Below are 24157 nucleotides of genomic sequence, written 5' to 3'. Positions count from 1 at the left end.
GTCTCTGAGTGTGAAATAATATATCTTGTTATTTTACAAAATAAAAACATAAACAGATAGAACAAATATACAGTACATGAAAGTGTGCATGTCATTGACAATTTGCACAAATCCAGCATGTTTCTATGTCTTTGCGTGGACTGTGTGTGTGTGTGTGTGTGTGTGTGTGTGTGTGTGTGTGTGTGTGTGTGTGTGTGTGTGTGTGTGTGTGTGTGTGTGTGTGTGTGTGTGTGTGTGTGTGTGTGTGTGTGTGTGTGTGCACCAGTAGAAGTACTACAGTCCAGCAGCTCCTGACCCTCTCAGATTTCCTCCAAGAACCCCATTCCCAGAACACACTTGTTGATCATTTTAGTCTAAAACATTCACAGCACGTTGCACAAGCGTCAACTACTCAGATTTAACTCTTGAGTCGGGGGACTCGTCCAGAAAGAGCAGAGCTTTCTGATCATTTGAAGAGATTTCAACTGAAATTAGGAGTAGTAGCTTCAAACAGCAATCTGCATCAGTCAAGACATGGAGCCATGACTCACATGGAAGAGCAAGACTTCAGCAGCCACATTGAGGATGGCAGCTTCAACGACAGCTGGTCTTGGGTAACAAAATTAAAATAACTGTATTTTGTGTTATAATCATTTTATGTTTTGTTTTTCATTTTTGTTGTGCCAATTATATTGCCATCCCTATGACCTCTACACTCATATAAGATACCAATCAATATAACTCTCCCTGTGTTTCTTCTTAATGTAGAAAACAATTTAAAAACTGCAACAATACAAAAAAAAAAACAGTGGCAGGGAAATAGGCCTGGTTTTCCCATGTTACACAGGAGTAAATGCAAAGAAATACTGAGCTAAGTAGAGCTGAATAAGAGCTATGAAGAAAAGTGCAAAATATGTGGAAATGATGGGATTGACTTCTTACAGAGAGAATAAATGTACTGTATAACAAGTTGTTAGTTTAAATGATCTCTAATAGTAAAACTTTTACATGAGGGATTTTTTTAAATATAGAAAAGGCATGATGAGGAGGAACCACCTGACTATTCTTAAGTTGCTTTCCAAGAATACAGGCCATGGCCCTAAAAACATTGTGATCAAACGACGCTCCCATTCAGTTCATGTGTGTTTGTAAGTGTGAGGAACAGTGTGTGTCTTTGAGTGTGTCCTTCTGCTGCATTTAAATGCTAGTTCTCAGTGTGGTTTACAGAGTTTGTGCTCTTTTGTTTGTGTGCAGCATAACCATGTGCAAAATCAACAGCTCATATCTGTCTGCATGACCTCAAGCCCACATGGGTACTTTTAAAGGCATACACCTCAGCTAGCCAAGCTATTACATAACAGTCCCAGAGGCCTGTTAGTGTCTCTGTGCACTCAGGCAGCACTTTCACATTTCCTCCTCCTCATTTTGATTATATCTGCCTGCAGTTTCCACTATTTTGTCCTTCTGGTTAACGTCAGTCTCTATCATTTATCTTGTGATTATTTGATTAATATGATATATTATCTTAATAGTCTTGAGCTTTTTTTCCTCGAGGTAAAGACTATGTTGGTTGTCATGTTAACTTTAAATTCCCCATGAACATTTTTATGATCAATGCAAACACAAACTGTGGAATCGCAAACTACATACAAAAGTATTGACTGAGCAATTTATGTTGTCAGGCACAATATACTGTGTTTTACACTCAATTAATGACACCATCCAAGAAACTTCAGATGAACTATGTGACAGTATCTATATGCACAGTCACAAGTCAACTAATAACCCTTGGAATCCAACGACTTCTCCACATTATATAACATGGCCACATGCTGTTTGTTTATCTCTTTACTATAGGCGAAGAATGTCCCTTTTTGGCGTCAATGTATAGCATTGCATGATGATTATTAATCATAAAGCATTTGTTTGTACCTGGAATGTTCATTTAAGTCATACCATGCATTATTACTTTAGTAAGATAAGTGTTATGCATCCATTTCTTGACCTTTGATACCATACCATTAGATTTTTCTCAAGCCCTAAGGCATGCCTCTGGATTCCAAAGAGGGAAGGTTCAATAGTGCATTTGCAATGTATGGCTCAGGCCGCCCTCTGATTGGCTGATGCTGCCCATCCCCTAAGTAACGACTCCGTCTCGGTGGTGATAGAAATAATGCATTGTTGAGAGTGGGTTTCAGGGAGAGATTGGGCTCCCCCTATCTCAACAAACCACTTTTTCCTTCCTCTCTCTCTCTCTCTCTCTCTCTCTCTCTCTCTCTCTCTCTCTCTCTCTCTCTCTCTCTCTCTCTCTCTCTCTCTCTCTCTCTTCTCTCTCACAAGTGTCTGAGATGAGCACACTGAAGGGCGGTGGCTGGAGAACATATCCCCCAGAACACAAATACACATACTGTAAACAAACAGACACACATATGCATGCATAGATGTGCATGCAGAGAGCAAATACTAACCTATCCCTAAATAAACAACCAAATGAGTTCTAATGAAGGAAATTCCTGAAATTACACAAAGCGTCTGTCAGTGTTTACAATGTCATTTCCTCGAATATGCTTCTGTGTGACTCAATGATACCCCCGTTCAAATATAAATAAAAACACAAATCATAAAAAAAACAGGTTAAAACCACATATAATCTCATATCTCATATCCAGATCCATAAAATGGGTCTAAACATTGGTTCTGTAGCTGTTTATTACGGTCCAGAATAATAATTATTAAAGAAATTGTCACTTTCTGTTAAAAGTATCATGAGAATATTGACACCTGTAAGTGAACTGTGTAGTTTCAGCCAGCAGCTATTTAGTTTAGCTTAGCATGAAGTATGAAAACAAGGGGAAACAGCCATCCAAACTTAGTTTTTTATACAGATTAAACAGACAGAATATTATGATAATTAGTGAGGTTTAGACGTGCTGGCAGGATGACTTTGTTACCATTGAAATGAGAAAGCTATAGCTACCCAACTACTTCCATTCCTTATTCTAATACAAGCTAACCATATAGACCATAGAAACAAAATGGTGAGCTAGTAACCATCTTCTATTCTAACTCCAATCTCCAGTAATGTACTTTAGATGATGCAAATTGAAATATGTTTTTGGACTTTCAGGACATTGTAGTCATTAGTGTGTTTAAATGACCTCAGTGAATCAATTAAGTAACCAGTTCCTCTTTCACACCTCAACTTTCTGTCTTTGTCACACAACCACACAAACATTGACATTCTGCAAATTCTCTCTCCAGCCTACTCTCCTATGTGTCCCCCTCTCCCCTCCCTCTCCTCTCCCACTCCTCCTCTAGTTGGCTTCTTGTTGCTCCCTGTGAATGACTCAGTTCTTAGAAAACCCAACACGTGTGTCCTTGTTCCCTCTCTTGCTGGCTGGTGCTGTGTGTGTGTGTGTGTGTGTGTGTGTGTGTGTGTGTGTGTGTGTGTGTGTGTGTGTGTGTGTGTGTGTGTGTGTGTGTGTGTGTGTGTGTGTGTGTGTGTGTGTGTTGAATAACCACTCTAAGAATGTCAATAATAACAAAGAGAAGCGGGAGAATTGGATTTGTTTGTAACTGGTAGGGTTGGTTCCAGAATGATTGAGCAACAGCAGAGTAACACCATGAGACCCACTCAGGGAAGACACACTTTTGTGTTTAATTGTCTAAAGCTGGAACTGTGTCCTGGCTCGACTCTTAGCACCTTACATAATTGTCCTATAATCTGATTACAGAAGTCAGGAATGTATAATAACAGTAAAGAATAACACTTAAATATGTACAATATTGAAATAAATGTTTGTCAAGTCCTAGAGTAACTTTATAATCTGTGTTTGTCTATGCACAAGAAATACTTCATTTGAAAGTCCTTATGAAGTACTTTTGGTTTGCGGCCATGCATTAAATACAGCTAAGGAATACACTGATAAAAGGCTTCCTTGCACAGACTTTGCTCAAGAACATCATTTGTTTTTGCAGCATGAAACCTATTATTTGTGAGTGAACATTTTCATATGTTTCTTAATAAATTAAATCACGCCTGGTTTGCCTCTTGGTCCCATAGAACTGATGTCACACATATCTTCATGTCTTTCTGTTTCTGTAGCATTACAGTGCCTGTGCCATCACAGTGCCTGTTTCTCTGTGAGCCTGAAACCTATTTCTGTAAAGGGTATATTTATATATGTACAAGTACATATACCAGCAGTACTTTAGTCTGTCTGTAACTCTGACGTTTTTAATCAGCTGGCATAGTGATGTCAGTACACCAATGATTAAAATACTGTAGGTTTCATACTGTACATACATTACCGCAGCGCATTAGTTGTTATAAGTATAATCATTATGTGCCAAACAATGAAATGTCTCTCTGGAATACCTTGACGATTTGAGCCCTCTTGCCAAGAGTTATATAATAACATCAATACCACAGTCATGTCATGCGCGTGGTATCAATCTTATGAACTAAAGGCATGCAGTATACAAGAAAGCAAACAACACCTAACTGCCAAAACTAATACTTTAATTTGTGGCTCAAATCAAACTTTCTGAAACCATTTTATTCTACACAGATGGGGAATACAATGTAGAGCAGCTGCATAGTTTTGGATAATAGGGTTCCTTTTACACATTAGGACAGTTGAGTCCAACTTGCATATGTTACACTTAGTTATAAACTACATAAGCATTTCATTCTTATCTCAATCTCATTTGCTACAGGGAAGTCTGCCACTTGGTAATCAATCACACTAACAAAAATGAATATTTTGGTGTTGCCTGGATGTGTTGTGGCAGGTATAGATTTACATTTTGAAAACTGAGACAGGTGCATTGCACAGCTACACATGCCTTCAAGTCTTCCTAATGTCACTGCTATTCTTGTCTCATCTGCCCCAAATACTTGTCTTGTATTTCTTTAAAATAAGAAACAAGATGTTACTAGTTTTAAGTTTTTCTAACTGTTGTATTTTATCAGTTATACAAATGTATGCCAAACACTTATATATACTTTTTCAGTATTTAACTGTGGCGCCTAACATTGTTTTGTGTCTTGTGCAAACTGTTAATATGTACTTCATACTTTTTTCTTGTTATTTATTGTGTGTTATGCACATGAAAATGATAGAGAATTTAATTTCAAAGCATTAACATTCAAAGCATCTAATTTAAGACATGATGACTTGTGAGGACAACCCAACAACAGAGGGTTATAGTTGTTTTTCTAATCGTTAATAGTCATTCATTATAAGTTCAAAGTAGAACAAGTTAAGATATCAGAAAACAAATATTAACACTTAGTTAAATACAGCGATATAACATCACAAACACTACTACGGCACTACAATCATAGTAGCCTGCATCTTACTGTGACAAACACAACACATAAATGATAACGATTTTTAGAGGGAAATATTCATACATAACATTATGTGACATCAGCACCTGCTCAGCCAATCAGGTCGCCCTGTTCGTGCAGCCCCTGTGGAACTGGGAGGACTGTTTTAACTGCGGTTAAAAAGCAAAGCAGCCTCGAGCAGTGAAGTCAAGATCAAATGTGAAGAAAGCCTTACAGACAATAATTAATCTGCAGGCTATCATGTAACGGACTAACACTGCAGAGCACTTTTTGGTGGAACATTTGGATGGCGGAAAGATTTCGAAGCGAAGAGCGACAACAATAAATAATGTAAGTAGGATTTACTGCACCGTACAGTAACGCTGCGTTAGGGAATTAAAAGGCATCATTATTTACTATGCATTCAGTTTTTTCCCAGTCGGTTGAATTAAAGGGGTTGGCGTATTTACATTGTACGAGTGTTGAATGAGCACCGGTGCAGACTGCAGAGCCTCACCCGTGTGCAGATGTTTACATATTTGCTCCCAGGCCACGCATGACTCTACTATCGCTTCATGAACCTCGTGTTTTCAGCGTCAACGTAGGCATGTTCATGTGACATTTCCTTCTTTGTATTTACCCAATTTATATACGATAACGAATAAATATGTGTATTAATGATCTCTGATTGTCCGTGTAGGCTTTGGCTGGTTATCCCAGATTGTCTGACTGCCGCTTCAGTCCCATTGAATTGAAATAGGCTAATTGGATATTTATCAACATTTGTCTGTAAAAACTCTCTGTTTATATGTGTGCTGATCTCATTGTCTGTGCTGCTGCAGTGATTGAGATACTGGAGGTTTATATTTACTAACACACAAAATAACCTTGTTGTTGCTTAATCGCCTCAGATAAAACAGCATGTATTCAACAGGATTTATTTACGGCTACAGAAATCGCATTGCATTACATTGAATGACCTACGAGTTGTATCGTGATTGGCTGTTACATAATAAGAAAGCATTGTGATTGGCTGATACACAAGGGTTTCCTGGAAAAGTGGGCGAGGCTTTGGTTGCATGTGTATATGCGTGCGTGTGTGCGTACGGTACGTTCGTGTGTGTGTGTGTGTGTGTGTGTGTGTGTGTGTGTGTGTGTGTGTGTGTGTGTGCTGTGTGTGTGCCTGCCTATGTGTGTGTGTGTGTGCCTATGTGTATCTGTTTGTGCACGTGGTCAATGTTGACAGTGATATCAGGTTTGTGGTATGTCCAATAATGCGTGTATGTTGTGTGTGTTTGTGAGAGAAAGAAAAGAAATACCATGGGTCAAATAATTATGTAATCATGATCAAACAGTCCCGCTCCCAGTTATTGAGCAATAAGCGCACCAGGAAGTTAAAGGGGAATTTCGCACAAATGACAAAGAATAATATCAGCCATACTTTTACTTGAATAGCTAGAGGTGTCCTAGCCATTCAGGTAACTTTTCTTTTGAGTTCAAAGCATTAATACCTTTAATTGTCCAGAAACAGTGCCGGTTTAAAAGTTGTCCCTAGGAAAGGCAACACAATGACGCTCAGTCTGAACACAGTTTATTCATTTGTTTTATAGCACAGGCCCATCAGAACAAATCTAAGTTGAGTTGTCTTACTTTTCATGGATGTAAAGCAGTATAAAGTTTTGTTAGAGCAGAGATGCGTCATTCTGAAAGTATTGACAGTCATTCAGGAGTGTTAACAAACCAAACTTGTGACATAATGTACTCTCATGGTCTGCCAAAATACTGAGCCATCTGTCACTTTGGCGTGCTTTAATAGTGTGTGTGTGTGTGTGTGTGTGTGTGTGTGTGTGTGTGTGTGTGTGTGTGTGTGTGTGTGTGTGTGTGTGTGTGTGTGTGTGTGTGTGTGTGTGTGTGTGTGTGTGTGTGTGATCATGTTCGGAGATGAGTCAGCCAACACAGGTGTCGGGTGGACATTTATTTCAAAAAGTGAACCCAAATCAACAACCACTTAACTTGCATCTCAGTGAATGATTTTCTTCATGTCACTCCCTCAGGCTGCAATTTAGACAGAGAGCATGAGAGAATGTGAATCAGAGAGACTAGCACAGCACCGCATGATCACTGTCATCAATGAAAGAGTGTATTTACACAGAAATAACACTTTTTTGAAATAGGCACTTTTACCCCCATACCAACACTAGTCAAAACCACAAACACACGGTCCCATGTTCAGCTACGTCACCACTATGCTGTCATTGTTCATGGTTTCAGCAGAGATTGCGAGATTGGCTGGCTTATGCAGGCAGTAATTGGACTTAGTGAATCAATAATGTGTTTTATTTTGTGGCAGGGAGACCTTGTGGTTACTTAAAACATCCCTTATGTCAAACTCTGACAGCTCATAAGTCCATTATAATCCAATTTACATGATGCTGTGCATACGCAAAGGCCTGAAGTATAAATATGACCAAGTATGAAGAACAAAAAAAGTAATGGGCTTACATTTTTCTCTCCCTTGCTTTCCTGACTGTCTCTAGCTACAGACCATGAACTATGTGGGTCAGTTGGCGGGTCAGGTGTTTGTGCAGGTCAAAGAGCTTTACAGGGGACTCAACCCTGCAACCCTGTCAGGATGTATAGATGTCATCGTGGTTCGGCAGCCCGATGGCACCCTGCAGTGCTCCCCCTTCCACGTCCGCTTCGGCAAGATGGGTGTGCTGCGGTCCAGTGAGAAACTGGTGAGAATACCGGGTGCTGCCTCCCTCCCACATTCACTCTCTTTCCTATTCATCTTAATGTACAGAGTAGATTTTGTATTCAGAGACTGTTATTCACTAACAACAGCATAGAAGCAAAGGTGAAAAAAGTCGTGATGACATAAGGACATGACAAAAGTTATAATCAGTGATTGAAAAAATATTGTACGACATTCTATGAGTTTTGCTATATTGGAAAGTTAAAAAGGACAGATTTCACACAAACAAATGCTATTTGTAAGATTACACAGATATTAATTTACCAAATTTACATTAACACTAAATATTTTAGCACAGTCTCAAGAATAAAGGATTTATTCATGCTGAAAAGGTTTTTAAACGTGCTAAAAGTTCATGATTCTCCCCCGCAGGTTGATATTGAAGTTAATGGAGAGCCGGTGAGTTTGCACATGAAGCTGGGAGAGAATGGAGAGGCCTTCTTCGTTAAAGAAACTGAGAACACGATGGTAAGTGGTGATTGACAGAGTCATTACACTGAGTCAGTAAACAAACACAAATATAGGATGGAACATAACATACTGACATGAAAGTCTTAGAGGCTAAACAAAAATAAATGTAAAGAGCTTGAATAGGAGAGGTAGTTAAAATTGTTTGTGGCGTCATCTTAATTAATAATTGATTTCACATTCATTAATTTACTGGTGAATCTGCAAATACACGTTGTTATCATTATCAGATCTAGATCTATAGTTTTCTGCACAGACCCGTCCAGAGGGAGTAGAACTGTGCCCCCTGCTTTACAGTAGTATGAAATGAAACATGAGACTGAGTGGTGCATGCAGCTGCCAGTGGAGACGTCAAAGTCTTTTAATAGGGACCGGTCTGTTGTCATCATGCGATGTGTTGTTTGGCCAAAAATAAGCAAAACAGAATGGTCCTAAAGATACAGTTTTCTATGAACCCAATAAGTGCAATATCCTGGCATTGATAATGCACACTACTCAACAAATTAAATTGCAGAAATGCTATAATAAGATCATAAGTCAGTGGACGAAGAGACTGCAAGGAAATACAACAAATAGAAAATGGAAAAAAAAAAATTCGAACACAAAAATATAATATACATGGAAACACAAGATGATGTGAAGATACAGGAAAACACATCCTGAGTTGGACAGTGACAGTGAGATGGAAGACCTTTGGGTCAAATAACTAAATGACATTAGTCTATTTTGGAAATTCTGGAAAACGATCTGCTGACCTGAGATTCTGTGTTGTACAAAAGCAGATAAAGACTCCACCAGCAGAAATAGAAGATGAAGGACAAAAGCTTCTGTCCCTGGTTTACATCCTGTCCGCCTTTAGTTTCTTGGAAGTAAACCATCAGGACAGACAGAAACGTATACTGGGGAGGAAGATATTTCACACACAGCAGTGTATGGTGTTATTTCCTTTGTAATGCAAATCAACTCCATTCATCTCCTATTTTTTTTAATGTGCATCTGAACCCCACTGCTGGAAGAGATACAGCGACCGTCATTAATAGGGATACATAAACAAAAAAATGTATGCACGTACATCACCATAAAGCACATTACATAAAGAATCCTCATTGTGTGTTTCTGTGTGTGCTATGAGATATGCACCCAGAAACCAAGTACTCATTCTTCCCTTCATATTTAGGTCAGAGGACACCGCACGATGTCATTGACTAGCATATTATTATTGGTTGTAGGATAAGGATTAGGAAAAAGTATTTACAATCCGTGTCATAGCCTTTGCCCAATCCTCATACATCAAATACATATTTATTTTCCTTACAATAAATATGTTTAGCTCAGTTCCATGCAGCTGTAATAGATCATGTTACATGGAGCTAGGTACTGCAGAAATAGAGCAGGAACAACCTGACGTGCAAACATTCCCGTTTGTTTTGACAACTGATTCTGTCAAGTGATAGGTGAGAATGCATGGGCAGTTAAAGGGTCAGGGGCCTGAGGGGGGGGGGGGGGGGGGTGGGGGGGCGACTAAAGGAAACAAGAATGAGTGGTGAGCATGATGGGAGCTGGCAATGTTCCCCAGTAAGGAATTATTCTGAGAAGATCTCATACCTAATCTGAAGGATTACATTGGTCTGACATGGGTGCTCTTAAGAGGGGTTCCTGCAAGAATATTTGAATTCCTTCGTCCTCTATGAGCGGGAAAATAAAGTATTTTTAATTGAATATCTTTCAGACGCTTTTTTAAACTCCAACACACATTGAGATACATATGCAAATTATCTTTGGCCATCTGGGTCCCACTGTCTGGGTCTTGTGTCATAATCTCGCCTTCACCCAACGTTTCCTCTGGAAAGTGGAAAACCATAGGGCTATTTATAGTTCGGGCAAAAACCTCCCTACAGTCTGTTGTGCTGAGTCTGCACTCTAAAACAGGCGGTCACTGATCTGTGTGCCAGACAGACGAGACGGTTCGGCACACAAATGGAGAATGACATAGGAACAGGACAAACCAGACAGCACACACAACATGAAGTGTACAGTATTAAAGCACAGATAAACATGCATTGAATGAAATACTTTTCTGTCAGCAGCTTTATGTCTGTCTGTTTCATTTTAAAATAGATGATCAGTGCCATCACTGTTTTACAGTGTGTCTCTTTTTTTTCTTGATTAACAGCATTTTTAAGGAACTATTTGGCATCAAGCCAAGTCTCCTGGGACTCTTCTATCCAACTTGCCCTTTACTAAATTGGAGGATTTGTTGGGGCTTGTGTGTGGCAATAAGATCCTGCAGGGGAAACATTAACCAATTGTTCCGGGAAAATGTAATCATCAGGCTAGAACACCACGAATCTCTGAATACCTGTGGTTATACAACCCACATGTTGTAATGTATCTTGATGTGGTTTAGTTGAAATGCCTTGCAGGTGAAAACAGACAGTTAAATGTGTTTGTTTTCATTACTTGTACAGTGCAAAAAGCTTTGTTGGTTAAATGCGCTTGTCTCCAATGATATACCAAAGTGAGTGTATGTTCCCAGCATATATTGCTCTCAACAGATAAACTGTGACTGGGCATATTGCACATCCTGGCCACTGTCCCTTTACCTTCACCCATCAAAATGACATTGGCTGTGTTGGACTGTTTCATGACACGTGAACTGCAAGACATGTGTCAGTCTGCAGACCGGATCATCTCTTTATCTGTCCCTGTTACTATCTGGCTCTCTATTTCAACGAGATTCAACTAATCTAAGCTCAACCTCAAATTCAAACTGATTATGTGGATTTGTAGTGGGAGGGGATCAGTTTCATTAAACAGTAACACAGGTACAATTCCACTATGTTTTTGTGGTCTAAATAATATGCATTTCTATGTCTTCGCATTCACTTTCCCGTTTGATTTAATTCCAAATTCTCTTTATTTTACATAAATGATTGTTGATTTAAGTCAGCATAGGAAGGTAATATGGATGTTTCCAATATAGACCACCTCATTTTATCATGTCATGTTTCTGTGTTAACAGGAAATAGTTCCGTCCTACCTTGCAACCTCACCCATCGTGTCGACTGGTGCGGAATTAATGGAGTCCCAGCTTGGCAGGGGCACTCTCCGTCATCATGGTAGGCGCAGTTAAAAATACATTTGGTGATTTTTGTAAATGTGTGTGTGCTAACAGTTTTCACTGCACTCTCTCACATGGCATAGACACCATCCCCTGCGGTTCACTTCCTGTCCAGAGCCTTGGACTGCTGCAAAGTGATGTCGGGATGATCAAGAAGAGGAGGAAGAGGAGGAGGAAGGCACGACCAGAGGCAGGCGGTGGAGGAGGTGGAGGCAGGAGAGAGGAGAGTGAAGAAGAGTTCTCGGAGGACCAGGACATGTTTACTATTGACCTGAGCTCCGATGAAGAGAGAGAGGGTGACAGCAGGTGTGTATGTGTGTGTAAATGAAATATAATTGGATTATGGGTTTCAGTTTAAACAATTTAGGTGTTAGTGCTTGAGAGAGGGGTTAATAAAATAACAGTCACTCTGTTCCATGTCTGTAGTAAATTACCTCAAGGGCTTCTTCTCAACAGTCACAAGGATGTTTGTAAAATTGATGGGCCAGTGCCAGTAATTGTGTTAAGCATAGAGACTGTGTGGTTATGTCTTTTACGCATGAATGAGGGTAAGTGGGTTTTCCAGCAATTTGAAAGAGGGCATGTGTATTTTCACAGCATGAAACAGAAGAAATTTGATTGTTTTCCATATATAGCAATGTAGATGGCCATGTCAACCTCTTTGGTTTGGCCTGTAAATATCTCCACAGCTTTTGGATTGATGCCATGGTATCATGTCCTCGAAAGGATGAGCTGTAATGACTTTGGTGATCTAGCGCCATCATCAGGTCCAGGTTTATAACAAGATATAGGTGCCTGCAAAACCAATGGCTTTCCATCTAATTGTGTATATAGTAGATCATACTCTTGTCTCAGCATTGTAATTGTGCCTGCTCAAAATAACAATGCTTATTGTAAAAAAGTAACAATTAAAGTAAACATGTGTTGGGTTATTATTTAGTGTTTTTCCACTTGAAAGCTTAGCCAGCCTGCTCCACTGGGTCTCAGGATGTGTGGTTTGTTCAGATTTGATTGACAGTGACCAAAAAAACTACCAACTGTTAATGAATTCTAATAACGATTGTTGAAATCCTGATGGTGCAAGTTTGTGACATCTTCTTTCTACAAGTGAGACAAACCCTCCTCAAACAATGGGGGGGAAAATAATATATCCATAGAAATGCTCAAAGTTGAATGAGTAGTCTGTTTACTGAGCTTTATACCACATCTTTCTAATAACAATGGCTCAGATAAAAATCTTAGAAACCGTTTAGAGAGACGCAGTGAATGGGTGTTTCTGCATGTTTGCACATGTTGTGTTTACGCAAGTGTGAAGCCCTTTGAAAGCCAGCTCGGTTTGTGGGATGCTCTGCAGGGATTCTTCCTGTTCCCACAGTGCTCTCTGTGTCTTCAAAATAAATAACTCTTGTTTTAAAGACGTGAACCACTAGCGCAGGGATTCTCTGGAAACCCTTGAGGAGATGCAAGAATGTGCGTTCACATCATGTGATGCCTTCTACTGTAACTCTGTTTGGTTGACGTCAAACAAATGTTTCGTGACGTTTTTATGAGCATAAACAAATCCCTCGTTTGACTTTATTTAGACTTGCAGATACACTGTGTTTGTTACAGTATGGTGTGTGCACAAGCTTTGAAATGTGTGTTTGCATAAGAATGTCATCTCAACGCATGTGTGTGTGTTTGTGTTCAGACCTGTGTACAGTGATCAGGGGTCTATAGCCAACACGCTCACACACCCCAGCACTGATTGGATCCGTTCACAGAGGTATACAAAACACACACAGACACACACTTTATGATTAACTTTTCTTTTTTGTCTAACTGTTTGGCAAACCCCTTTTTTTCATTCTGGACACATTTCTACAAAGCATCCTCAATGCTTTTAGTGTGATAATAATCCTGATTCCCTGTCTTCTTTGTGTGTTTGTATCTTTCTGTAGTCATGGGGTCAAGACGATCGACACGCTGTCCATCCCTTCAGCCTGTGGTCTGTCCATCTCTTGTCCTCAGCAGGTTTCTCACTTCCCCTCCCATCTTAGGTATCACTTTCGATGTTTCTCTATCTGAATGCTGGTAATTTAATAATTCACGAATAGATGTAAAGTTTAATGTTTGCAGGAAACAAAACTTATTTATTATTATAATTGCTGCTTTACTTCATCCTAGTATTTCAAAGTTTACTATATCTTTTAAAGATCCTGTATCTGTTAAACTATAGGGTACAAACTGATGTCATTACACTTTTCCAGCAGGCCTCGACGATTCTAGGTCATCAACACCGAAGAGCGACTCAGAGCTAAGCAATCAGAACAACCCTGAGATGTTGTGGACCTGGGGGGAGCTGCCACAAGCCGCCCAGGTAAACACATAAGTCAGCATTTGCAAAACCATAATCATGTTTTATCAGTTGAACTCATTTGAATTAGACATTTTCCACAACTATTAAAGGAATAATAAAAATGTGCTTAGCATGGAGACTGAAATCTTATGTGATTAGAAGATGCTAGGCATATAACCAACCATAAAATCAAAATGTAACCTTTATGCCTTCGTTTTTGTGCTGTATGGATTTGACAAATGAGATATACTGTGTTTATTTGTGAGCTTCAAAGGTTTTAGTAAGTAGGTTTTGTTACCTTTGGACTGAAACACTTGAGCTGTTCCTCCCAACTGTCATCATGATAAAAAATAATGCAAAGTGATCCCTTTCTCTTTGTTTCATAGCCCGACTTCCTGACTGCCCTCCAGAAGCAGGACCCTCCCCCAGCGGTCTCCATCCCGGTGTCTTCCAGCACTCACTTCAGAACCATCATTGACACTGGACCCCCCTCCTTTAATCTCTATGCTCCCCAGCTGGAGGACACTGCTGCTCACAGGGAGGACAAGGACACTGAAGAAAACAAAAGTGGAGGCATGGCTGGAATAACTACGCAGACTTCGGTCAGACCTGGAGGTGAGCATGGTAGTAATCTGGGAGACAAAATTACTACTTGCATATATGAAAATTGCTCTCTACAAGCCTAAAATGACATTCCTTTATTATATAATCAACTCCTCTCTGTCGGACTTGAAGAAGCTGCCCTTTAGTGACCTCCAGTGGTGTTTTGACTTAGTTTTTTTAAGTTAGTGGGTTTTTTTGTGCAAACGTCTGAATGAATCAAATGAGACTTGTTAATGAATCATAAATCAACTGAACAGCCTTTTTCGAGTCTGGAATTAAAGGGTTGTAGAATTTCCAAAACCCTTGTGGACAGTTCTCAAATGAACCTCATGTATCAGGGACCCATGAGCTTGTTTTATACATAATTCCATTTTTTTCACCGTCTTTCTTTCCTGTAGTGGGAGAGGTGGAAAATGTTGGGCCACCTTGTGCAGAGATGGAGGGTTTCTCAGCCAGCTCATTGTCTCCAAGGGTTATCCCAGATCATCTTGAAGAAGGTGCGCCTGGAGGAAGTCCCAGCAGAGTAACTGATTCACCATCCAAGAGGAAAGGTACCAATGATCTCAAAGAGTACAAGGTTTTTTCTTGTACATAAAAATGTCTATATGCTTCATTATCATGCTGATGGTGATGCGTGATATTGTATTCTATTAGAAAAAAGAAGCCAACACCTTGGTGCTGATGGCATTTACCTGGATGACATAACCGAGCTGGAGCCTGAAGTAGCTGCTCTCTACTTCCCTAAAAGGTTCAGTAACAACCATCATCATACATCAAATACATGTGATGTACAAAACAATACACAAACCTACTGTATATATGGCTTTTGTGTGTGGTTATTCACCCTCTGAGTATCTCAGTAGGATTCAAAATGTTTGACATTAATTGTATTTGTGTCCTGCTTTACAAATCTGATCACATGTGTTTTCAGTCTGAGACCTATTGTAAATACTACATGATTACAACAACAGGTTTCAGAGATGTATCTGTTTGAGAGCGTATGTTTATCTCTCTCCTCAGTGACGGTGGCAGCAGCTCCATGAGAGGCGACTCTGAGTTGATGATGATGGGTGTGCGGAGTGCAAATCAGTCCCCTCAGTCAGAGGGAAGCAGTGGGATGGGCAGCAGTGGGATGGACAGCGGTGTTGACAGTTTGTCTGACCACATAGGGGACCTGCCTCATGTTGCCATCTCTTTGTGCGGAGGACTGACTGACAACAGAGAGATCACAAGAGGTAGGACAAGGAATGTGCAAGAGGGAATGTTGAAGTGGAAAAAGTTCAATTTAAACCTCTTTTCCTGTTCTTTGTTTTTAAACACTTCTCTCCACCGTGTCTGCGTGTGCTTAATGTCACAGATCAGTTCCAGGAGAGAGCAATTTCCTACAAGCAGTTCTCTGAAACCCCTTCTATTATCGATGACCCCAACCTGGTTGTCAGGATAGGAAACAAGTATGTACCAATATATTCATTATGGCCGTTTAAAACACATTTATTCTGCCACCATGCTGAACTACAAATTGAGCTTTCAAAGGAAAATTTGGAAGTTTTGGGAAATGTGCTCATTGGCTTTCTTTCCTGTTGGTTGATAAAAGGAACAATGCCATCTTTCTTGTCAATACCTTAGATATAAATGTATTGCTCGCAGCTGGTTAGCATCATTTAGCACGAATTCTGGAAACTTGGAGAAAAAGCAAGGATCCCTCTATCCAAAATGATCGCAATCTGCTCACTAGCGCTTCATAAACATTTGTCAGGAAAGCAGATTATGGTGATAATCCCTCATTTAGAATTAAATTTGACACCTGTTTTTAGTCAGACGGAAATCTGAGTTTTGAAAGAACACTTATAGCTCTCTGTCATTGCTTTTAGGTACTACAACTGGAACACAGCAGCTCCTGTCATGCTGGCCATGCAGGTTTATCAGAAACCACTGCCGCAGGTAAGACTAACACAGTGAGACACAATAAATGTATGTTGTGGGATTAAAATGAACCACGTGGAGCGACATGCACCTGTCCTTCAGTGTTGTCTTTTGCCAGTGTCCAGACTTCCTTTAATGCAACAACTTATTATTGAACACTAACTGTGTTGGATAACGCTGAAAGCTCTGTGATGGATATTCCCTATGATTTAATTGGACTTGACTTTTTATAATCACAAAGGAAAAAGCACATGAAAGCTGCCTCTCCTACACAACAGTGACTTTTGCCTTTTAAATCTTACTGTTTTTCTAACGCGTTAATAATGCCGTGTCTTTGTCCCCCTTCTCATGTGTTCCTTTTATTTAAACTTTTCTCCCATCATTCATCTGATGTTTATGTGTGCTAAGTGTTGGTGTTTGAGTTACATGTTTTCTGCTTTTGGCCTCTTCTCATACTGCCTCCCTGGTCTTTTTGGCTCCAGGCCTTCCCAACCTGTACAATACTTTTCTTGGGTGTTGGTCAGGGCATGTTTGTCTGTCTGTCTTATTTACTTAATTCCCTTTTCCCGACTGCTGTCCATTCACAATCTTCAGACATCTCTCTTTACTTTGCCTCCTATGTTTTGTGCCTTTAACTCCAACCTGTAACTGCCTTTATTTTGGTGATTAAGTTGCAGTTCAGTGTCGTTTGAAATGTTGCTTTATTATTTTTTGCGTGCTATCTCGTCATTTATTTATGGGTGTACCTGTAGTTCCTGCTTCACTTTGATTCCATTATTTGTGTCAGTTTTGAGTTACATTTCCAGTCAGTTTTGAGTTGTTTATGCATGGTTTTCTTCAGGCCTCAGTGGAGAACATCATGAAGGAGAAGATGCCAAAGAAAGGAGGACGCTGGTGGTTCTCATGGAGGAGCCGGAACAGCGACTCCAAATCAGTAAGTACCAGGAGACACATTTCTAGTGTTTGTAAGCATTTATTTTCTACACGGTAAAGCATGTCAGTGGGAGGAAAGGGATAAGTGGAAAAAGTGGGGGGCCAAATGTGCTCCTTACATCAACACAAGCAACAATATTTGAGCGGATTAAGTGACCTTTGACCTTTCTGCACTTTAGGAATCGGTGACAGACGTTGGAGGAGACAGTGGAGAAGGCTCACTCACTATGCCCTCAAGGTGACTGGCCCTTTTTTAGCTTTAAAACAAATTATCAAAATATGTCTTTTGCAATGCTTCCCTTTTCATCACTTTTCATATTCTCACTAAAATTGTTTGTCTTTTCAGCATTAAGGATGAGTCATCCTCTAGTGATGAGGACAACAGATCGTCCAATCAGGCCTCACGATCCTGCCAGCCGGAGCCCCTCATGAGTCCTGGCAGCGTCTGTTATAAGAAGACTCTTCGGCTCAACTCAGAGCAGCTTGTATGCATTGTTACAGTTGGTTTTATTAACCTTAATGCAGATAAGGCATGCACACAAGCTGTTTATGGCTGCTTTAAAGCTCTGTAGTGACTTATTACATATTGTGCAATGAGGCAAGAATGTGGACAAAGTAAATACATTACTTACACTTGTATAACACACATCAATCTTAAAATGTTGCTTTATGGATTACACTCTCTATCCTGTGAGGCTCCAAACTGTGTCAGTGAATGGAAAAAAAAGCACAATTACATTAGCAATCAAAAGAAGAGCACATAACAGCTAAAATATGTGTAATATTTGATGAAAGACATATTTTATAAATGCCTTTTGTTACAAAAGACATGGCGACTTTATTTATATAGCACCTTTCAACACAAGGCAATTCAAAGTGCTTTACAAAAATGAAAGACATTAAGAACATGAAGAAATACTGCAGTGGAAACACAAAGTATTTAATTTAGTCTGAACTGAAAGTTTTAGCTATCAAATAGCATATTCATGATCCCATAGGCATCCAAGAATTGAGCCAAACCAAGTTAAGGGGAAGCGGGGGCCGCCTTTTAAAACTTTTTGTCTGAGGGAGAGCCCACAGTCTCAGACCCAGATTTATTGTATCTTTAAATGAAATGAATGTCATCTTAATATTTTGTTAAAAGAAATGTAATCAGAATTTCTGATGCATTTTTGTGGTATTGCATGTGTTTCCTACCTGCACTATACAAGCTTAACACTGCTTGCCGTGTGTGTGTGTGTGTGTGTGTGTGTGTGTGTGTGTGTGTGTGTGTGTGTGTGTGTGTGTGTGTGTGTGTGTGTGTGTGTGTGTGTGTGTGTGTGTGTGTGTGTGTGTGTGTGTGTGTGTGTGTGTGTGTGTGTGTGTGTGTGTGTGTGTGTGTGTGTGTGTGCGCGCTTACAGGCTAGCCTGCAGTTGAAGGAGGGTGCTAATGAAGTGGTGTTCAGTGTGACCACTCAGTATCAGGGCACGTGTCGCTGCCATGGCACCATCTATCTGTGGAGCTGGGATGACAAGATAGTCATCTCTGATATAGATGGAACCATCACCAGGTAAGGGAACGCAAGACTGTCGCCCTGTCATTGTTATAATCCAACGGGACTTTAACAAAGCAACCTGTGCCAGAAGGAAGTTCAGTTTCAACCTTTCACCACTAGATGTCAGGATTGACACCGATGTAATGTCAGTGATGTGTCTCCACAGTAAAGAAGTGTATCTGTATTGATTGTGTGATGTTGCCTCTCTGTAGGTCAGACACCCTGGGTCACATCCTCCCCACTCTGGGTAAAGACTGGACCCACCAGGGTATCGCTCGACTCTACCACAAAGTTAGCCAGTGAGTGCTGCTTTATAATCTCCATACTGCTTACATAGTGATGATGCCGTATAGCTAAGGAAATCTGGCTTAATGAACTTTCACAATACAAATATCAGACGTATGTATTTAGTTATTTTGTAATAACTGACATATAACTAATAGCGTGGCATCTTACTATGAAGTCCTTTATAAACCCGAGTACACAACTGTTGAAGCTTGATCAATGTGTGACTCTCTCTCTGTCACAGGAATGGATATAAATTCATGTTCTGCTCAGCGAGGGCCATTGGCATGGCTGACATGACGCGAGGATACCTGCACTGGGTCAATGAGAGGGGAACCATGCTACCTATGGGCCCGGTGCTGCTCAGCCCCAGCAGCCTTTTTTCTGCCTTGCACAGGTCAGACAAATACCACATGTACAAAAATTTAGTAATCAGGATTCAAATGGGCTCATAGCCATAAAAAACAATCTCAAAATAGCCTCAGTAATGAATAATAGTTACTATAATTTGGTATTTAAAAATGTTATTTGGCACCAGCAGCAGTATATACTGTAAATGTGATATAATTGTCATGGCCAAGTATTGTGTTCTAGAATTTTAGGGTCTTTTTCATCTATTAGCTAACACATACTTTCTGTTGTGTAGGGAGGTGATTGAGAAGAAACCAGAGAAGTTTAAGATTGAGTGTCTCACAGACATAAAGCAGCTATTCTACCCCAACACTGAGCCTTTCTACGCTGCTTTTGGAAACAGAGCCACGGTGAGACTCAGCAACATTTTTTGATCATATTTAATAGGGAATGCATCATTTTAAATCACATCTTTCAGCTTTGTGAACATGTATTGCCAACACTTAACCTCGGGAGTGATGCTGGTTGTTTGTGATTTCAGGATGTGTATTCCTATAAGGAGGTGGGCGTTCCTCTGAACAGGATTTTCACTGTCAATCCCAAGGGGGAGCTCATACAGGAGCATGCCAAAACCAATATCTCCTCGTAAGCTATGCTATTTGTTACACTTGATTTCCATCCATTTGATCTGACTATGGACGTGTACGGATGTTTGACTGTTAAAGTCTGGTTAAAGGTTGGAATCGTCTGTGTCTCTCCCTCTCAGCTTTGTGCGTCTGTGCGAGATGGTCGACCATGACTTCCCGCTCCTAGCTCGAAATGAGGGAGCAGACCTCCCCCGCTCCGACACCTTCGACCAGTGCTACTGGAACAAAGAACTTCCTGAAGGGATCTACAAACAAGATGAAGACCCAAAGCCTCTTCAGGCAAGCTGAGGAAGCCCCTTCCCGCTGCGCCCCAACGTGTGGTCGTTGGTTTCAGGGGTCGTTGTGTAGCCCAACCCGGGTTCACAGGAAATGAAGCACTGATCCAAGAACTGTTCCTGATGAATGAATCAAGCTTCATGGCTTCTTCAAGGATCAAAGACTTTATGAAGATGGGTAACTGTGACTACTGATTCAAGTAACTCAATGTGATTTCAATATCCTAAATTAACAAACCACCTTGCCGTCATTCAACATAGAGGACATAATTAATCCTAAGGGGTCATTAAAACTGACTGTTTTGTTGGAAAAAAACCATAACAACCCAAAAGAAATGTCTGATGAATTTCAGTAGCTGCTAGGAAGTATTCAACTGATGGTTCCGCCTGGTAAGCGCACAACATAGACTCACTTTCAGCACACTTTCAATCTGCACTGACTCACAGACACACACACAAACACACACGGAAGTACATCATGTAAATGCATTCCATTGCATAACATTGCAGAGCATGAGTAAGTAACCCTGACTGTGGCTGCTTCCCATCGTCTCCTTCAGCCTATACCACTCTTAATTCACACTGGTGTTTGCAAGAGGGTGACAATGATAAGGATTATTTTTATTTGTTTCACCAATATGGCTTATATATTCTGCTATCCATATGGATTCATCCTTACTATTTTCCCCTGAAGACAAATATTCATTATAAGAATGATGCTATGTGAATTACATAGGCAATTACTTTTGCAGAAATGTAGCTGTAACATTTTAAACAAAGCCCTCCCAAAAGTGTTAACAAGATATGAATTATACAATTCAGCCAATCGGTGCATTACTCAATTTTGATCTTGGTTTTGGAATGAACAGTGGCTTTTATTTTACCCATCACATGCAATATTTTAGCAGATAGTAAACAGAGACCTGGTTGTAGTTTTACCTGGTCCAGTCTAGTGGCTTTAGTAATCTTTTCTGACCTCAACTATAAAAGATAAAGCATACTTTACTTCAGAAACACCACATTGCATTACAGTGAAACCATCCAGTACAAGCAAAAACAGCACAGAAGGTGTATCCAGTGATCCCTTCTGTGCCGAGCACCGTTGCAGGTCCAGAGAAATGTGTGTGTGGTCTTCTGACCGTGCTACTGTGAAAAACATTCTAACTTCAATACCCAAGATAAATGCAGGTCAATGCAAATACCAGTGTGTGTTCTTTACGTCTGTTTTTATATGTGCAGGTTAACCAAGGTGATAGAATGTAGTCTATACCTAACTCAGAGTGTATGTTATTATAGTAACTAATGCTCATCAATGCAATAACTGCTGATGCTCGTACAGGACTGCGGTAAGATGTAGTTTTTAATGCACAGAACAGTATACTTTTAATGTGCAGCACTTATTTGTAGAATAAGGAGAACAGTATAGTGAAATACCGTTCACTCACAAACACATTTATTTCAACTGTTTGTACATTTTCTTTTCATTTGTAATCATGTGTTTATGTTTCCATCCATTGATCAAATAACACTTACTGTACTGCCTTTATGCAACATGGAAGCCTGTGTGTTTATTTTTACCACATGTCTCACTAAAATTGGGGGAAACCACTCATGAATAACGTTATCTTTTGTGAACATATTTAAAAAGCTCCGCTAATCTTTTGAGAGCTGATATATTGTCTCAAATACTTTGTTACTGGTTCCCATTTAGGTGTACTCACAGCTATTGTGTTTTATTATGAAGCTGTTTTTAAACCAGCCCAGCTCAGTCCTATATTGAGAAAAGAAATGAAATCAAAATGCCACAAGACTGAAGAAGTCCTATGAATGATTGTCTCTTATACTGCTATATAATCTTTGTGCATAGGTATGTCTACTGCTGTACTGTGATTGACAAAAAGAAAAACTAATGCGTTATGAACCTTTAATCTAAAATGTTTGATTTTGAAATGCCTTTGGGGAGTCCAGTGTTCGTTGTACCAGAGAAAAGACACAGAGGACGCATGCTGTTGTGATTCTAAGATGTGAATTTATGTGGATGTTATGACGATTGTCACCTTTGTAGGAAAGCACATTGCCCTCGTATTGATATAAGTATGTCAAACATGCACAGGCGTGATACCTTGTGATTATTTAAGCCAAACTTTGATCTGTGTGAGGTCATTTCATTTGATAGTCGTGAAATTGTTCCTTTAACTAAAGCACAGAGATATACTAAATGTACAACTTCATATGGAAATAAGAAGTAAGAGCTGTTTTTGCTTCTTAATGAACACAATGCTCCTCCCATTTTTTTAAAGTGAATCATCTGTGTAGGTCATTATCACCTGATTCTTTCTGTGAAAGATCGTATAAACTCTTGACCAGATGTGCAATCTGTCTCTGTGTTGACATGGATGTTGATCCGGTTTGCTTTCCCATGTAAACATTATGTTCAGGGCACCTTGAAGCAGTGTTCAAGCTATTGTCCACAACATGGTTTGAATAAATCTGTACAATAGACACATTTTTCAATAAACTCAAAGGTGATTGCTACTTTGTGTTTCACATCTTGTTCACACTTCTGCATAACAAGTTTGTTTCACTTTTGATACATTTGTTGACAAAGCTTTTCTTCATGTTCAGTTTCGAACTGTTCTTGGAATGAAGCATGTTTTGTTTCATTTCAGTTTTGCACGTATTGCAGATGAAATATAATGTGTAATGAGCGTGTTCAAACCTGGTATTAACATCTTTTTATTAATAAGTGATCTTGAATTCAATTTAATAAGACACAACAACAATTCCATTCTGATTACTTTAGAAAACAAATGATTAAGAGCACATTGTCAACACTGTTGCACGCATTATGTTTTCTTAATTATTACCAAAATATTTGTAAACCTTTAAAAAAAAATCATCAAGCATAATGTTTATAGATGGATTTCACATTTTTAAACATTGATAAATGTTATAAAAATATGAATAACACTATAGATGCTTGACAAAGTTTGCCATTTATCTAGGTGGTATAGTCATCAGCTGCTACTGTAATTTTAGGGTGTTTAAACTAATTGTTAACTATGGACAATCTGTTACGAATATACGTCTCGATGCAATCCTAATATATGTTTTACTCATCTTTTGGTAATGATTTATTATAATTAAAAACTGTTCAAACAATGTAATAATGTGTATCTCAATAAAATGTTGAATAGCATTACAGCGGTATCTGTTCCTAACTTCGTTTACCATTCATGAATGCTTTCATTCGCTCATGCTTCCCCGTCCTCTTTTTTCCCTTTAATGGATGGAGCTGGACAAAAGCACACAGCTGCGACAGATTTTGTAATACAGGAAACCACGTTTCCTTGTTTTCCCCTCTCCCTTAAACTATTTCTTCACATTCCTCTTGCTTCTCCATTTCAGTTCTGGCCCCTAATGACCCTATATGAACAGAGCCCCCCTCCCCCCCACCCCATTACTGAAGGGAAGTTCGGTTGCTTTTTAGGATTCAACCATTTTGTAGCACGTTAGGAAAGAGTTGTTCATGCTATTGATTGTTTGTTGCTGAGATTGGCCCACAAACCCATAAACCAGGTTTTGTAGTAACGTTTACTGTAGGAAACT

At 39.6% G+C, this 24157-nt stretch overlaps 1 protein-coding gene across 4 annotated transcripts; it reads left to right on the top strand.

The window, feature by feature from the left end:
- Positions 1-408: 408 nt before the first annotated feature.
- Positions 409-23083, top strand: lpin1a (lipin 1a). Of its 4 annotated transcripts, none has more exons than XM_063881228.1 (23): positions 409-593; positions 7852-8052; positions 8442-8537; positions 11560-11656; positions 11742-11964; positions 13349-13423; positions 13599-13697; positions 13912-14017; positions 14383-14611; positions 14998-15150; positions 15254-15347; positions 15620-15834; positions 15957-16050; positions 16471-16540; positions 17364-17456; positions 17635-17693; positions 17802-17940; positions 18857-19005; positions 19203-19289; positions 19520-19672; positions 19922-20036; positions 20168-20271; positions 20393-23083. In XM_063881228.1, the coding sequence occupies exons 1-23, from the start codon at positions 522-524 to the stop codon at positions 20559-20561; spliced, it is 2892 nt and encodes a 963-aa protein (XP_063737298.1). In that variant the 5' UTR covers positions 409-521; the 3' UTR covers positions 20562-23083. The 4 variants fall into 4 exon arrangements, with proteins under 4 accessions (XP_063737298.1, XP_063737299.1, XP_063737301.1 ...); XM_063881231.1 differs by lacking the exon at positions 409-593 and adding an exon at positions 5367-5665 and having other exon boundaries at positions 7858-8052; XM_063881230.1 differs by lacking the exon at positions 409-593 and adding an exon at positions 5374-5665.
- The last annotated feature ends 1074 nt before the right edge of the window (positions 23084-24157 follow it).

Source organism: Eleginops maclovinus, chromosome 4 (assembly GCF_036324505.1).
Source record: "Eleginops maclovinus isolate JMC-PN-2008 ecotype Puerto Natales chromosome 4, JC_Emac_rtc_rv5, whole genome shotgun sequence".
Classification (NCBI taxonomy): Eukaryota; Metazoa; Chordata; class Actinopteri; order Perciformes; family Eleginopidae; genus Eleginops; species Eleginops maclovinus.
Note: the sequence above shows the minus strand (reverse complement) of the source record. Positions and strands in the feature narration are given on the sequence as shown.